General features: G+C 39.6%; 1 protein-coding gene across 1 annotated transcript in view; it reads left to right on the forward strand.

The window, feature by feature from the left end:
• The window catches only part of LOC140239840 (solute carrier organic anion transporter family member 4A1-like), a 30,505-nt gene extending 15,169 nt beyond the window's left edge, over nucleotides 1–15,336 (forward strand). Inside the window, exons 8-12 of the mRNA XM_072319662.1 lie at nucleotides 9,474–9,669; nucleotides 11,126–11,288; nucleotides 12,154–12,323; nucleotides 13,651–13,715; nucleotides 14,195–15,336. Coding sequence (XP_072175763.1) covers nucleotides 9,474–9,669; nucleotides 11,126–11,288; nucleotides 12,154–12,323; nucleotides 13,651–13,715; nucleotides 14,195–14,466 — 866 coding nt within the window. The 3' untranslated portion in view covers nucleotides 14,467–15,336. The remainder of the gene's footprint in view (nucleotides 1–9,473; nucleotides 9,670–11,125; nucleotides 11,289–12,153; nucleotides 12,324–13,650; nucleotides 13,716–14,194) is intronic.
• The last annotated feature ends 2,920 nt before the right edge of the window (nucleotides 15,337–18,256 follow it).

An 18,256-nucleotide genomic window follows, 5' to 3' on the forward strand; every position in this document is an offset into this window, starting at 1 on the left:
ACTGAAGAGTATCGATCAAATGAGATGCTGGGTGGGAACCTCTTCGACTTATACTTCATTATTACTAATAGAATTCTAATTATACTTCTTATTACTTGTATAATTTAGGAATTCTATTACGTAATACTCGTATAAGTCTTCAGAGGTTAGCATGTTCAAAGTTCCGTACAGAAGTCAGTCTAGTGGCATGAGTGAGGGCAAGAGGACAAGAAGGATGATGGACAGTTTTCACAACAAGGTTGAAACTTTGGTCATGACTCCTCATGCATAGAGAATATCTATCGATGGTGACACACATTGTCGCAAACAAGAGAAGAACTCGAGCAAAGTTTGCTTGAGAACCTACTAGTATAAGGTGCAAGGCATAGGTTTTGAGTATGATATCATTTTGATACCTTGCGTGCTTTAACTGGAGCAGGATTAAGCATGATAGCGCACAGACAAGTTAATCAAATACAATGGACCTCTTGTACCGATTTTCCAATCAAGAAATAATCCTAATCATGTTCCTTAATATTCATGTACATTTGAAGGAAGAATTAGACATTAACCAGTTCATACTCGGCATAGTAATATTGCAGCAATAATTAGAGGCAAGTCCATTGCATTTTGGGTTGATATTAGAGTTTAAATTCATCAGTTTGGTGGACCGAATCTCCTAAACGAGTGGCCGAATAATGTGTCGCCATTTTCCAATGCACAACGTAACGTGATTTATGGTCTTGTGTCTTATCTGACTCGTATTATGACATTGTTCTTAACTGAGATACTAATATACAGGTATATACACATACTATCACAATTTACATGTATCTTTCTAACTCAGTAGAACTGAGAATTGTTGAACTAATGTGGAATCAATTGTTAGAAGGTAGAAGGTTCAAAATGTACCAGCGTTCGTCCAGTCAGTTGTGGACAAGATTTCATTATGACCTTTATACTTCATGCGCAAAAGTTTAGAAGTTGCGGCGCTTCTGTAGCTATGAGCTGAGAATGTGATACCACTTTCATATTAGCATCCGTGGATGTCTTACCAGACCAGAGTCTGGGATGAACGCGGGATGACTGTGCTCCCAAATCCTTATGTATATGAGCACGAGGTATGTACGTCCTGTGGTACCCTTTCATACTGATCTCGAAGACAGATCAAACTCGGTACATGTTCCCATAGCAACAATACATTCATACCTAATTGTATGCAACAGTCAGTACAGTGTACAGGGATGTACACGTACAGCTAGTGACAGTATATTAGTTATATTTTAAGTGTTTATACAAGCAGCTGCGAGGGACTGGCTTTCAGCCTCCGCTCCAAGATGCTTGTCGTCACCGATTTGTTGGGATGTTTCGGAGGAATTATGAGTTTGCTTTCTGAACTTGCTCGTTGGAGATGTTCTGTGCATTTAATATACTCATGAAGAGTTGATCGGAACACAGAGTTTTAGGGTTGGAGGTAAAAGAAGGCACTTTAATTACCTGGTTAGAGATATACCTTCCATATCTCTAATGTGCAAACGTGGCATCATCTTCCGGTAATGTCATAAGAACTAGATGTCTCAGCATTTGTGTACGTTTTGCCGAAACGAGCTAGGAAAATTGTTTTTGGCTCAAGGCACTGAAGGAGTCTATAGTTCATAGGTATCTTGAAACGATAAAAAGTGATTCAAAACAATTGAAACATCCCCAATGTTGTTGTATTTAGGCTTGCGAGGGTCGGAGTTAGATACGCCCTTCATAAGTTCTGACTATAGGGGCTGTTTGCCTATGTCATAGCTCTCGGTTTCAGGTAGTATGGAAGACCGAGCAGGTCTATGAGTTAATCGTGGGGTAGGCTTTGTTGAAAAGCTATGCTATAGGCTTAGATGTTGACAACGTGTTCTGTAGACGGGTTAAAAAGGATCACAAGATTGTTCAGAATACAGACATTGCTACTGTCTTCAAGCACCCTCATTTGTTTTGTTTATTGGTATTGTCTCGCCATGACGATGAGAGGAGCTTTGCAATGTGCTGCGATGTGTCTGCCACTTGTCATCGCTAGCAGAGAGCACCCATGCAGGCGGCTAGTGTGAGCTGGAGGCTCGTCGGTGGGTGAGGGTGTGGGGCAAGAATTTTCTCTAGGAGTAATAGAGGTGGGGCTATTCGCATTTTGAGCGATAATGAGGCCCATGGCTGCCGCCGCCATTGGGGCAGTGAGGATTGCTCAGGTCACCTTGTTCAGTTGAAGCTTGTAGAGGACTGAAAACGTTCTAGGGTAAGGAAAAAGGCATCAAAATTCAGGGCAATAAAACTTGGCTTCCATTTGACATGAGGAAAGTTGCTAATCCATATGTAGAGTTTGTGGATTGTGTGGTGAAAAACATGTAAAATAGTAATTAGTTGTTCATGTCTCTGCGAGACAGCAGAAAACTTAAGAATTATCTACATCTGTTGAATGTGAAGCTGATATCCAATTGCTAGACACCAATTCCAATGTTGGCCGTGAATTCGTTCGGGTCAGGTATGCTACTAGCTGTAGAAATGTCTGACCGAATTATGAATAAGCACATTTTTTGTACACGAGCCACACAGGGCTTCAAGATCGTTCTGAATTGCAAGAGGTTCACACACATTGCTATGCGGGGAATTCTGTTTGGCACTCCAGACTCTCTGAGCAAAGGAATTGTCATTGTTCAGAATTAACTACTCTCCATACTGGGATGCAAGCATCGCTTGAAATTATCATGCTAATGAAGGTGGAAAGTAATTCTTTGTCTTGCGAGACAGCCACCACCAAAGAATGTTTTGTATCGCATGACTAGATAACGACACCAAACTTCGTGTCGATGTCATCTTCTGCTTTACGCAGAGCATTAGTTGATTTATTTTTTCTAGTCCTAAGTGACGAGAATGTAAATTTCTTTGTGGAAGGCATTAGAATCCCGAAATTTGGTTTCGTTGCCATACAAGATTGAATTTCCAAGGGGAGTAACCTTGTCAAGCTTGTTCTGAGGAAAAAACTGAAAATCATTTGTTGGGAATTAATATGAGAACCAAGGAAGGTCTCGACGTGCTTTGGGTTGAAACTGGATTTGTCGAAATCCTTACTGAAACTCTTTAAGGGTGACAAGTTGATCATTGGCTTTGTCAAGACACTCTTCTCTGGTGTGAGAAAGAATATGGATATCATCGAAATAGGTGATTGTTGTAATGCCACTATTCACCGAGGCAAAGACAGGTTTCATAACTTTAAGGGAATTCTGTGGGGTCAAATTAAGGCCAGATGGAAGGCACTGAAGGAATGCAGTGAAAATACTACTTAGTATTTCCATTCGAAAGACTATGCTTGATGAACAAGGTGAACGGATACGGATAAATATGCACCCTTTGGAGGGGCAAAATTAAGGCCGTAATCAAGCGAAACTGTTCCACTCTGAAGTGTTCGTATCTTACAAATTTGTTCAAGTTTTTCAGATTTATGATTGGACTTAGACCGCCGGTCTTTGGTAGCGCTAGAATAGAGTTGATACTCCATGTGAGGAATCTCTCTAATAGCTTGCTTTGCGAGAATGTTCGGAGACAATTCTTCATGGGTTGCCTTTTCCTCCTCGGTAGAATGTACACTTTGTAGAGGAAAAATTTATTGGTATGGGGTTGAAATGAAATTATTGGCTTCATAGCCAAATATTGTGGCCAATATCCAAGGCTCGGGAATTATTTTGACCAGTCATCTTTGGAAAGCTTGAGATTTCCAGCACTGAGCGGTCTTGGACAGTACTCATCCCTTTTTTTTTTTTTTTTTTGCTGGCTTGCGTAGAGACATTCATGACACACGATGTACCGCTTATGTGACACTTGTCAATTTCTCTCAGATGTCTTTCTGAACAACTTTCTACCAAGTGGAATCGACTTGCTGCGCAAGTGTTGCTGAGAAGGGTTGAGAAGGGGTTTTAAGATACCTCGATGGTGAATGCTCGGATCATACGATAAGCAAAGCCCGGGAGTGTCAGGCCATCGATGGTGACATGAGTTGTTACAATTCTCGTTGTGTCAATTGCATGGATGATTATCCGTGCATGATATGTGAATTTCAGAAAGGATTTATCTATGTGGTAGAAGTCCCTTCACTACATTTTGTTGTAGAAGTTGGGAGCTCACAAGACCCAAGGCCTCGTGAAGGAGGATCGCCCGAATTTTGCTCTCGATTTTTGGTGTGAGAACTGCTTGGGCATTCGATGGCAATTGAGCATTTGCTTCGCGATTTTATAGAGCACTTACCCTCTGATATGGGCAGTGTGACTGCCTTCATTAGCAAATCAGCCAATTTTAAAATTTGGCCCAAATGAGATCAGAATTTAAGTTAAAATCAAATTTGGTACCAGGCTTTGAAAGAGTTTGGCTGTAAGGACATGGCATCCGGATCAATTCGGTTGTCAAAATGACCATAACCACAAGGGCAGAGTCAAGGCCACCCATACAGGGCAACGCAATCAGTTTTGCCAGGAAGGAGGCTGACATGAGAATATCGTCGTCTGTTGAGCTGCCGATGGGGATGGCTAGCTCGCTGAAGTCTTCGATGGGCGGGGCAGCGCCCCTGTCCCCGCGGACATGGCTCGCATGTCCGGACTAATCGCCGGGAGGAGAAGCTCTCCTGCACCAGCTGGCATGGCTCGCATGCCGTTTGTCATTACCACGGTGTGCCGCCGCCCTATCCATGAAGCGGGAGAGTATCTCGGTCTCTCTAGCTGAGCTTCAAGGCGGCCTTCCATGCCCTGATCTCCCCGCGGGGATGGGGGCTGAGAGGTAGCGTCGTCTTCCTGATCACTAGACATTGGAGTTCGAGATGTATAATCACGGAGGTGTCTCACCTCCCTGGTATAATTCACTGCCGTCACACTTGAAAAAGATGCTTACTGCTCACTGACACGGGTATTTATAGCCAACTGGGACTGCCTGGAATTTTTACCTACTTTGAATTTCATTATGTGACTTCACTGCCTTAAACACCTGGGAAATGCTAACCTCTGAAGACTTATACGAGTATTACGTAATAGAATTTAAATGTGCAGTGCACAAGTGCCAATGGCTATGATCTGATTTATCGAAGTATGTATGCTTTCATCGGCTATCACAAGTGAATTATGGCTGTTTATGTGTATTCTAGCTATACACAAATGTGATTTTCAGGGTATTGGTACACTTTAACATAAATGCACAGGAAGGATAGTACACTGTTAGCACCATTCCCGCCATGGTGTCAATCTTATGGTAGTGCTCTGATCCAGCGCCGTACAATTCAGCACATCTATTATGAAGGTCTTGGTTTCACTGTATTCAGACTTCGGGAATTTGTGATGATGCATGCAAAGGAAACAAGCCAAATAGCTCTATCACACACACACACACACACACACACACGCAAATCCCCCTCTATAAATTGTTGATGGTTTTGCAAGCTCTGTTTGATAGCCAACTGTATGTTTTCCATCTGAAGAGGGCTGCCTCTACAGAGTTCATAATAACAAGCATTGATTCATTGAACTGTACATGTCTTTCAAGTATTGTTCAATCGTGTGATCTTTCTCCATTGGCTGGTTCAATCAAGTAGCATACTGTACATATGAATGTATGCCATTTATACATGCATAAAATTTGTTATATATGAATGACTGCAGATCAGACACTGTAACAGAATGGCAGATCACATTTATATATACACATATATAATCATATATTCATATATTCATGTAATCATATATTCATATATTTATATATTCATATAATCCTTGAGATGGACCTGTTGATCATTTGTGATTATTTGTAATTATTCGTAATTATACAGTTACAAACAAGCCTGATTTCCCATAGACCGTGTACAAAATACAGCCGGGCCAAAGGCGGGGCCTAAGGCCGGACCCAAGGACACGGGCCGTGGCCCGGAACCAGGGGCCCATAGCCCAAGTGGGCCCAGGCCCAGGGGCCCATAGCCCAAGTGGGCCCGGGCCCAGTGGCCCAGGGGCCCAAGGCTGGGCTGAGGCCAGGAGCCTAAGTGCGGGCCCAAGGCAGGGGGCCCAGGAGGCTGGGGGTACAGGATGCCAGGGGCCACCAGACTGAGACCACAAAGAGTACCAGTCTTGACTTGCTGTGATAATGATGTGACAGGGCTGTGCATATATGTAAATACACTATACAGGGCTGTGCATACACATATGTAAATACACTAGCTGTACACTAACTACACGTATACACAGCCCAGTCGCTGTATAAATCGCGACAGGGCTGTACCTGAAGCAGCCCACAATAAAGAGCAAACACAAAGCGAATTTTACGATTGCATTTAGTTTTGATACTTGAAATCATCTTTTGTCACCTCAAACTCATAAAAAGACAATCTTTATTAATGAGACTTCATACCGTACCTGTTTTCCTGGGGTTATTTGTGGGAATTCTGCGATCTGGGTACTATTCGCAAATTTATCAACCTGTAAACATATCAACTCTGATCATGTAACATGCATGTGTACATTTCTGTGTTCACTGCTGTGCTCCATGAACATGAATTCAACAACTACCACAAACATGAATATAACAACTACCATGTGATAATGATCTTGCCAGTGGAAATATCCTGTAATATCAGCTACCAGGACAAAACTCACATACACTCTGATTCTGTATAGCAATCACTTTCAAAGTGCAATGTATTGATACATTTCTGCCAGCTAGAAGTTCTTAAATGTTGGTTCACCCATGTGAACGGGTACAGAAACTGAAGCCTAGGTGGAGGGTTAAGCAGAATTGCTGCTGTCCTTACAGTCCCACTCATATGTTTCATGTCAGTCTAATGCTAGTTTGTGGCAATAAGAGAGTGTGCCAAGCAGTTTGCCAAGCAGGGATTCAGCTGGATGTTGGAAGTGATTAGCCATTCTGATATTTAGAATTTAACAATACCATTTAATAATTCCATACCACCTAAAACTCCAACCCTATCAAATTCTTTAGAATTTCTGCTTTCAAAACAATAATAGGATAATCTACAGACATAGTAGATTGTGTAATTCTTCTGTCACAAATCTGGTGTTACTGTGTTATTACCTCCGCCAAGGGAGGAGGTTATGTTTTTGTTACCATTTGTTCATTTGTTTGTTTGTTCCTCCATGTGCAAAATAACTCAAAAAGCAGTTAACGGATTGGGATGAAACTTGCAGGAAAGGTTGAGAATGACACAAGTAACAAATGATTGACTTTTGGTAGTGATCCAAGAATTTTGGGGGAATTTATGAAGGATTTTTGATATTTTGGCAGGAAGGGTCAATGAACTTGGGAGTTCAGGCTGCGCGTATTTGAGGTGTGAATGCGCGCACTAAAGTGCGTGCCAAAGTGCGTGCTCTAATTTCTGCTAGGGCGAAGCGGGCCGTGCATCTGAGGGTTTATGACGTAACAAAGGCTTCTATGTTTGGAAATCGGGCGACTTTCAGCACACAATGCTATAAGTACGTATGGGTGGAAATCACTTCTATGGAAGAACAAGATCAGTGGTGGAAATGAGCTGCATGCTTGGCGGAGGTCTGCGCTCTCAGAGTGCTTCTGTAGTTTTGAATGTCTTCCTCTGTGAAAAATGTGAAATTGATGAAAGGAAAATAATGTGGTAAATATAGCTGTGCACATTATTCACACATATTATATGTACTGTACATACAATGTATGACAGTAGCATACATGTATATTCACTCACAAAAAACACTGATACATATAAAGGATCTAAAGAATCGGCAGACATAGTTTTGCAAGATGTATTGCAGAGTTCAATTAGTAGTAGTAGTAGTAGTAGTAATAGAAGTAGTAGCAGAAGTAGCAATTATAATAATAATGATAATAGTGGCTACTTGTATAGCGCACAGGTCCACTTTTTAGTACTCATGGCGCTTCAAACAGATAGATATAACACATGTTCAGACATGACAACAGAGAAGAAAATGGCAAACAACAACAAACACATACCAGATAAAGAATACAATTGTCCCGAACATTAAAGACTGCAATTATAGTCCTCAGTGTGAGAGGAATAGGTAACGTTTTGAAGTTTGGATTTAAATGTTTCTGTAGATGACAATTATAGCTGTACACACAGAGAAAATGTTCCAGTTAAAGAGGAACATAGTCATACAAAGTGTATTTCACATTTTTCAGTATTTTCAATCTTTCATATCCATATGCAATGGGCATAATGGACTCACTTACATAGTATGCTATCATGGGGTGTGAAAGTACCGGTATGCTGAGTCTAAGCACATAGGTCATCCACTCATTGTATCCCCCGAACAGAGTTCGGAAGATACATGGATTTGGCCTCGTTGCGCCGCGTCCGCCACAGAGATTTTTTTGTGAGCACTCTACTGGCTGCAGTTCTTCTTAGATCATCTTCAAATTTGGCATGAAGGTGTGTTATGGTTAAACGAAGACGCCTATTGTTTTTGGTGATGGCGCCCTCGCTTGTTCCGTCTTTATACAGGAAAAGGTACATTTAACAGGGTCTGCATGCGTGTACGACGCTGGCCTTGTTTCTTGACCGATTTTTTTTTTTTTTCAAATTTGGTATGTAAATGTATCATAGTGAAATCTATACACCTATACTTATTGATAATGCTGCCCTCACTGTTCCACCTTTTACAGGGTCAAAGGTCACCCTGATCATGTCAAAATTTGCAAAAGTGCTTATTTATGCAATAACTTGATTGTTGTAACAATCAAGTTACTCAAACGGATTCTATTCAGACTTGCTAAGGAGGTGTATGGATGGTCATTCTACATGAAGGACACAAAAGTTTGTGGTGATGGTGCCCTCAGTGTTCCGACTTGGATGTCATGTCGCTTTTCTTGTAGGATATGCCGTTCAAACTTGCCGAGGAGGTTTATGGGGGTTATTCTGGGTAACAACAGTTTTATGGAAAGCGCCCTCATTGTTCGGACTTTTATAGGATGCCATGTCATATTTCTTATGCTACAAGCACCAGCCTCATTACAGTGATCACAACCCAGTGTATTTGAAGACTCCTAATAACCTGTAGTGGCACAAGGTAAATTCTGTAAGAACAACTGAAAAACACCCAAAGTGCAAACATTGGTTCCCAGTTGCCATATTATTCAACAGTTTAGCCTAAAAAAAATCATCCAAATGGGGTTTGGGGGGGGGGGGTTTGGGGGATACATGTGCTCGATCGGGTCCTCCAGCCGAGTGCTCTAGTCATTGTTACTGTTGTGATGATGATGATGATGATGACTATTATTATGGTTTGTATTGCTATGATTTGATCATGATTATGATTGTTGTCACTTCTGATTATCATTATTATTGCTAGTGCTGTTATTTCCTTAAAGGCATGTACTTGTGTACTACTTTATTTTTCTTTGTTATTTGTTTGTTTGTTTTTGTTCTTATAACCTGATCACTTCATATTGAAAGCATATTTTATTGGTTGATGAAACCACTTCTCTAGGTCTGCTGACCATGGGAGGCACAGTGGTTGGAGCTCTGGTTGGTGGCTGGGTCATCCAAAAGCTTGACCTTCGGTTCAAGGGTCTGGTGGGCTTTGGTATTGTCTGCGTGGTGGCCTGCCTCACTTCTTCCTGTGTCTTCCTTCTTAAGTGCCCCAATGTCCCCATGGCAGGTGTGACTGTCTCCTACGAAAACAGGTGTGGGGAAGATATTCTGTTTGAGCCATTTTAACCCATTGAGGACAGACTGATTTTGCCACAACAATCATTTTCCATAGACACTTGCCCGAGTGTACTCGGGACTCGTCCTCAATGGGTTAACATATCTTTCTGCATTTATTGAAATCAATGAATTAACTGCATGCTACAAAGATTAAAACCAGCACTCACTGTCAGATTTCTTTTCTGGGTCTGAATAAATTCACTGGAAATCTACAGTATTTTTTTCTCTCTCCATCATAGAGATTAGAAATTTCCAGTTCTATTATTCTGAGGAAAGGTCTGACTTAACCATGTCTACAATATACCAGCTTATGAAAGAAATCAAACTTTCAGGGTTACAAAGGGAACACATGAAGTTTACTTTAATGGTGTGTGTAATTTGCTTTCATTTCAAATGATTATGAAGAAGAAATAATACAGGCAAGAAATCAAGGGGAAGCTGCCAGGGGGTCCACACTGATCAAGTGACTAATTTATGACATTGATTTTAAAATAGTATGCTTTGTTGTGTGTGTGTGTGTGTGTGTGTGTGTGTTTTGTTTATTTGTTTGTTTGTTTTTTTTCCCTATGAGCTCACACTTGAGCTCCTGTATTTGTTGCTGTGCGGGTATGTGGTCTCTAACATGTTTTCAAACTTTGTTCAACTGATATCTGCTCTATTGCTAAAATGCAAGACTGTGACATGTCAACATAATGCACATGTATGTGCTGCATTCCAATCATTCCAAAGAAACTTTGAACTTTTTTCTGACTCCTCCCCTCCCTCTTTTACACTCTAAAGCTGAAAGAACCAAAAGAAGAATTGGTATTGTAATGTAAGCTTTACTAGCTAGCTGAAGCTTGTGTCTTTACTTTGAATGGTCCTGGTTACAGTAAAACTGTGTATAATCTGAAAATGGAAAGAAATATTGGGTTAAAGGTCAATTTGAAATGTTTTTCATTTTTATATTGAGTTGGCAATTCCTGAAGAAGTTGATGATGTTTCAGGGGACATTGTACCTGTGTTATCATTACAACAGGAGAGACAGCTGACGGATTCAACTCTTAGCTTGACAAAGTACCAATTTTGTACCATATAATATCCATACATCTCTCAGAGTAGAATTTGTGTGGCAGGTAAAGAGTTAAACTTGGGCAGAATCTTGTATGTTGTAGTTATAGTCAATTTCTTGAAATGTGTCACTGGGAATTACTAAAAAAAAAAGACATTGTCTGAAACTACTTAGTGAAAACTGACAAAGATCTTGGAAATTCACTCAGCTCATGCAAGTTTATCAGAATATATATGTGACTAGAGAATTACAAAAGAATAAAAAAAAAAATAATAATAATACAGAAATATCCGATACCATTTGTACCAAGCTAGGGGTACAGATAGTGTATAACAAAGAAAGTGCAATTTTCTTCCAAACAATTTATCGTGTTGCATCAGTTCCGCTCCCATTACCTCTGGTACAAACATCTCTGCCGCTTGCAATGCGGCATGTGACTGCGGGTCAGGATACGACCCAGTCTGCGGCAGCGATGACGTCCTGTACTACTCAGCCTGCTACGCCGGTTGCTCCAGAGAGTCTGGGGAGGGTGATAGTGTTGTTGTAAGTGTGGAAATATAAATAACGAGGTGATGAAAATGATATTGATGTTGCTGATCACACTTGTGATAACTGTACAAACGACAATGATTGTAATGGTAAGAGTAGTTGTTGGTACTACAGTTGCTGCTTTTAACTGATAACTGCTACTGTGGTGGTAACGCTGATAATGATAAAAAAAGTAATAGTGATAATAATGCATGTCATATTAAAATGAAAATGATAATTACTACTACTGCTAATAATAATGATAATAATCATAATCATAATCTTAATCATAATCATAATCATAATCACAATCGTAATCATCTTAATGATAATATTGTGGTAGATAATAATAAAGATAACAATATTACAGTTGATAATGATAAAAATAACAATATTGATAATGATAATAATAATGGTAATAGTAATGAGGATGATTATGATGATCATAATAATAATGTTCCGTGTTCTTGAATCATTATGAATAATTTTAAGATATGAAGAGTTTATTTGCAAAAGGGGCTAGATCCACTTTTAGTTCTTTAGAGAAAAATAGGTTTATTTGTGAGAATTTGTACACAAGTGTATGGAAAATCTAAATCTAATTTTGCAATAATTTCTATTCAAACGGTTGTCTGGACTTTAAATTTTCACTGTAACTGACTCAAAATGAATTCTGTGCAGTGATGCTAATAAGTCAATTTTCATCAAAAATGGATCTAGCCCCTTTTGCAAACAAGCTCTTCATATGCAGAACCACCCCTGGAGTGAATTTCATGAGGATTCATGAGAAAAAGTGTATTAATATAATGTGTGCCCACTTCAGTGGTGTTGGGAGGTTATTTCATTAATGTTTGTGGCTGTGTGTTTCTATCCTTTCCAGTATGAGAACTGTACCTGTATCGAAGGAGAGTCAGGCTCGGGTCAGGGAACGGCGACGTCGGGGAAGTGCCCGGTGTTTTGCAGCTCTACCAAACCGGCCCTGGTCATCCTGTTCCTGTTTCTGGCCTTTGGTGGGATGGTCCTGGTCCCGATTTGGACGGCTACGATACGGTGAGTTAGGCAAGTCAGTGGCCATGTGAGTCGTAGAGTGATATTCCCCACCATTTTTAAGTTAGCTTTAGTAGTTGAACAGTGAGTGGTTATATTTTTTTATATCAGGGAAGAAGAAAAGTAAAAGAAAAGAAGACACTGAAGAAGAATAACAATGACTATAGTAACAGTAGCAATGGAAAGGACATACAATGTAAAATGGAGGTCCCAGGTGTGAGAGAGTCATAACCCACGCGTATAAAAGATTCCGCTTCATTCGTTCATTGCAAAGAGCGGGGTGCATAGTCTGGTGAAGTGGTCCATCCCAAGCCTGCATCCAACTGGACCCAATAGAAGACCAGATTGTGCATTTGAATATAGGCTATCCAGCTGTATTGTCAGGTGGAAAATGCCAACAGCTAAAACAAAATAATGACATGCGTTTAGCACAGACTAGCTTGCAGATTCAGTTCCCTATGGTGCAGCCTTCATTCGACTGTAAACCTCACGTTTCCTTTGTATTCTGCTCTCTCTGTCAGACACACAACAAGAACAGAATTTAGTCTCAAGCCCCTGTCCTCTTAAAACAACTAGAAAAGTGCTCGGATAGCGCAGACCTCTGCCAGGCCAGCTTTCCAAAATAGAAGCATTTTGTTTATGTCATTGCACAGTATGCGTACCTTGTCCGAGCAGAGCATGTAGCTGGCGCTTTAGTGAGTGTATGTAAATCTCCAGTACACACAGCTTGAATCCTAAGTCCGTTGAACTTATATGCCAAAAGATGAAAAATCTCTCAAAAATCCATTAAAAAATTTACAGATCGCTACCAAAATTGAATGAGGTGTTCCTTCTGTCAATATTGATTTTTTATGCAAATTTCATTTTAATCCGTACACAACTTTATGAGTTATTTTGCAAACAGACTAACCAACTCCGATGATCACTTAACTACCTCCTTCCTTTGCAGAGGTAATAATTCACATCACTGTATTCTGTAATAGAGATATTTTTCGGTGATACGAAGTCATTCGTTCATTGATACAGATGCATACCATTAAATCTATCTCCACGGTGTGGAGGAATTTGCATCATGTCAAAATTGCCAAGTCTCCTCCATTCTCCAGGCCAGGCTCTCTTAAAAGTGAATTTATTACTGCTCCACATCCTGCAAAAGGAATGTTAATAGCCTTCCCAGTCTGAGGACCACTTTTGCCTGTCTTGATACATCCAACGCACAAAAGTAACAGCATCTTCCCAATTTTTAGCTGTTTGTAATCTCCTCAATTTTGACCTGTGAGTGTGGGCATTGTTGTCATTTTTGTCTCTTTGTACATGTACCATTCTACAGCTGTGTGCCGCACTCACAGAGAACATTTGCCCTTGGTCTCCAGAGCCTCATGTATAGTGCTTTAGGTAAGTCTGTCTGATTATTCATTTTCTTCTTATTATGTTGTGTGCGTGTGTGTGTGGATGTCAATTTGTCTGTATATATCTACTACATGTATAAGAAATTTATATTGCATAATTATGTACACAGTCAAACCTGCGTTAGCAGCCACCTGTCTATTGTGGCCAACTGCCATAAACAGCCGCTGAATTATCCCCAGGTTACAACTCTTTATATTTCTATGTGTTTATACCTTGATTTAGTGAGAAACATGTCATGTGACATGGTACTTGTCATGGTTTTTAGGTCCTCAGTAATGTGAGGTTCCCCTGTGTGCATGATTGTATGATGACGGCAACAATGGGATTTGTTTGCAAATATATGTGTCTGCATGCTGTTGCATGAATCTAAATTTGTTGACTGTGGAAATAATTCTACGGAGCAGAGTGGGTACTCTTAAATTGTGTTTTGTGTTTTGTTTTGTTTTTGTTTTGTTTTTTTGCAGGAACTGTACCGTCCCCAATCATTGTGGGATTCTTTATCGACAAGTCCTGCCTGGTTTGGGAGGAGGGCTGTGACGGGTCCAAGACCTGCTGGCTGTACCAGAACGCGGACCTGGCCCGGGTCTTTCTCCTGCTGGCCCTCCTGTCCAACGCGGCGGCGCTGCTCTTCCTATTGGGGGCGCTCTTCAGCTACAAGACTCCCAGCAGGAAAGGCAGAGGAGGAGAAGCCGGTTACGACAGACTGGAAACTCAGGATGAAACGGACGGAGTCTGACGCAATGTTTCTGCATACCACCTTGCTATTTATGTGATGATGTCATTTCTATTTTTAACTCATTCATATTAAACCATAAACAATCTGCTTGTATACTGTAAAACATATATTCGCGGCATGACATTTTTGCGAATTGGAGCCGACGGCCTTTTTCGTGGCATGAAATTTTCGCGAATTGCCACTGGCATTCAATGCATATAATGTAGACAAGAACTTTCACGTGCATTTTAATTTCGCGAATCTTGGTGCTCGCGAAATTTGCAAAATTAAAATGCACGTGAACGTTCATTGTTTTACAGTACTCTAGGTAACTCTAGTAGCATTTTATATGATGGTCTGAGAAGGTGAAGTATTTATTAACTGCAGTGGTGACAGGGTTATAGAAATGGCAAACATTTTGAAGATTATGATGATGGTGTTTGCAGTATTTATTAAGATGACGATGACTAACCTTTTATGTGCGTGTTGTAGCAAAATCAGTCCTTCCTCAACAGGTTAAGGAAGAGCTGATTTTGCAGTTACACACATTTCCCATAGACACCTGCCCGAGTAAACTTGGGACTAGTCTTCAATGGATCACTTTGCCAAGCTTTCCTACAAGCATTCAGCTATAAATCCCTCTTAATTTGACCCAGGGTCAGTCGGAGCACTCTCCTAAAGTGTACCGTACCGTATTTAGTTGTGGCAATGTGCGTCAGTCCACAGTATGGTCATTGTGATAGAAATAGAACTATGATTACATGTAGGTAATCACTTTTTATTGACAATCAAGTAAAGAGAATGCTCCAGGGAATGTGTCAATCACAATGTTGATGTTTATTGAAAAAGCATTTTGCACACAAAGTCAATCATGAATAAAAATGAATGGGGGGGGGGAACATATTTTATATTGAAGTGTGGATTGTTCTCAACGAAAGATGCTTGATAAATTTCTAGAGCAAAAACACACAAAAACATTGAAAACAGAAAGCAAGAAAAAGGAGTACTCTTATGAGAAACATGCCTTTCATCAGCTCTCAAAAATGGATGTGATGGAAAAGTCAGTATACTATAGGATCAAATGAAAGACAATCATGTTATATCAAATGAAAGACAATCATGTTATATCAAATGAAAGATAATCAAGTTACGTGCCTGTCGGTGAAGAGAGCATGGAGAAAATCACACCATATTGTGAAAAACTGATGCAGAACATATGAATGTGCAAAGCCAGTTGTAAATGCCAATACATGTACATGTATATCATACTGAAGTATTTCTCACTCAAGTTAGATATCATGTTCATTTAGGAATGTTATTGTGTTGTTGGACATTTGCCTTGACTGTTACATTGTCAATTGTTCACTTGCATATAAAGTTACATGCATGCCATGTGCAATACATTTATTGCCAATCATTATTGCCTTGAAAAGGAAACAAATACATGGAAGAGCCGTTTTTAGTGTTGTTTCAGCTCCAATATTGATAACTTATTTATGGGTTTAAAATTGCATATCACGTAATGTGTGTTAATGTGTAAGGTCAGAAGTCTCGGTGGAATGAGAGTAATATACTGTATTAGACGTCAATATTTTCATGTGATTAATTTTTCACGCCGAGCTGCTCAAAAACATACTTGCGGGTTCCTGAATTCGCACTCAGCAATTGTCAACCCATTTAATTATTTAAAGTTATGCAGAGAACACTGTAAAGATGTGTTTGCAGGTTTTAGAATTGGCGCTATCCAGAAGTAGCACAAAAAAAGCAAAAATTAATGTACCACAAAAATTTGTGCATGTACAGTAGTACCTGTACTGCATCTGGGCTTTCCACAGTGGCTAAATGCGACCTTAGCCCAATTGATTACTGCAGAAACCAAAGCCCAAATATACATGTGGATTGAGTGAAAGCAGCAATATTAACCCCTTCCCTAAGGGAACCTGGTGGCCAGTGTATTAAGTCTATGGGGATTTCAGAATTCAGCATGGAACAGTTTAATAGAAGAGCACATCAGTGAAAGTCTGAGGAAAATCGGGCAATCAATTGTGTTGCAATTGGGATAGCTATCAAAAACATTGCTGTTTGATAGGGTACAGACAGTGAATTACAGTGGGGGAGCATGATGCGTAAAGCTTCTCAGCATTGCTTTCTTAGCCAACTGCAACAATTATATTATAGAAAAGGAGGAAATGCTAAAATAGACGAAAGAGCAAAGAAATTTGTAGTAGTAAAGGGGGGGGGGGGGTCATAGGCAAACAGAAACCCAGTGTATTACTCCATGTGTACTATATACCACATGATATATTTCTCTCGTTCGGGGCCATTAAATTCATATTCCCTCACACTCTTACTTCCTTTTTCACGTTCAGGGCTTGTAGCTATAATATAACAGTGCTAATTATGTTGGCTCATCATTAAAGGGATCGTATAGTTTTGGTTGAGGCCTAATTTCAGGTTTCGAAATTTTTTTGCTGAGATAATGAGAAACCTCTTATGAAATCTGAAAGAGCATGTGATTCCATGAGGAATTCAAGGTTTATTTGATGAAAATTGGTTTTGAAATGGCTGAGATATCCAAAACAGAGTGATCCTATTAAGTGTGGTACCCACCTTTTATTACAATCACTGTTTTACTTTGTTTTTGGATGTTTCAGTCATTCCAAACCCAATTTTCATCAAATGAACTTTGAATTCCTCTTAAAATGGTATGCTCTGTATTATTTTATAAGTGTTTTCTTGGTATCTCGCAAAAAGTTAAAAGCCCAATTCTCATCTCCACCAATACTGTACCATCCCTTTAATCATTAGTAAACTTTCTTTCATTTTTCAAATCATCTTGCACAAAGTTGTCTAATACATTCCCAACAGGACTAAAGGCTGAGAATTTTGTAACTTATTTGTCAGTTCATACCTTGTGTTTATCACAGTACTATTGAGATATCTTATGTGTAAAATACAATTATTTATACACTTTTTGCCTCAAACTCAAGCAAGCACATTAAATAAGAATATCAAAACACTCTGCATTTGTGTGAAATTCTATTTTATTCTGTCTCTGTTGAAACTATTAAATTCGATTCATAGTATAAAAAATACAACATATTAAACACACATCATTACATTCTAGAACATTTTTAATATAATTAGTATTGCTCAAATATATTCTTTTTTTTTCCTCACAGCAAATAAAATTCTGTTCTGATTTTGATTTCTGAGCAACGTACATGTTTATTACAAACTTCAAGTGACAACATAAGTGTTGGCTGTCTTATTTGTGATACTGCACCTGCGAAGTAAAGTTTTGATCATCAATATTCTGAAGAAAATGAACTAGCACAATATACAGTGTACAATTGTATTCATTCTTCTAGCTGATGTAATCATTGAACTAGGAAAGTTACTCTGGGGTTGCCCATGAAAAATGTTATTATGAAACTTCCATCAATATGGACAAGTGACAGAAGGACACTCTGAAAGAAACTCAATACAGGTACACTTACGTGTTTATGCATACAATGTAGCGTCATCGGGTACAATACATGTGCACATTGTTACACTGTATGTATGCTGTGAGGCTATGTATTTTCACATTCACTTCTGTATGTTTCTAGCTCAATAGAATGGCATAACTGGCATGACTTGTTGGAAATCCCTGTATGCAATGTATGACATACATGTACTTGGATCACTACCAGATCCATAGTATTTTTCTCTCTATGTGTGAATATATACATTAGTACATATACAGTGGTGGATCCAGAGGGGGTCGCACCGGGTGCCTAACCCCTCATTATTTTTTGTCAAAACAAAA

This window comes from Diadema setosum, chromosome 16, assembly GCF_964275005.1.
Source record: "Diadema setosum chromosome 16, eeDiaSeto1, whole genome shotgun sequence".
Classification (NCBI taxonomy): Eukaryota; Metazoa; Echinodermata; class Echinoidea; order Diadematoida; family Diadematidae; genus Diadema; species Diadema setosum.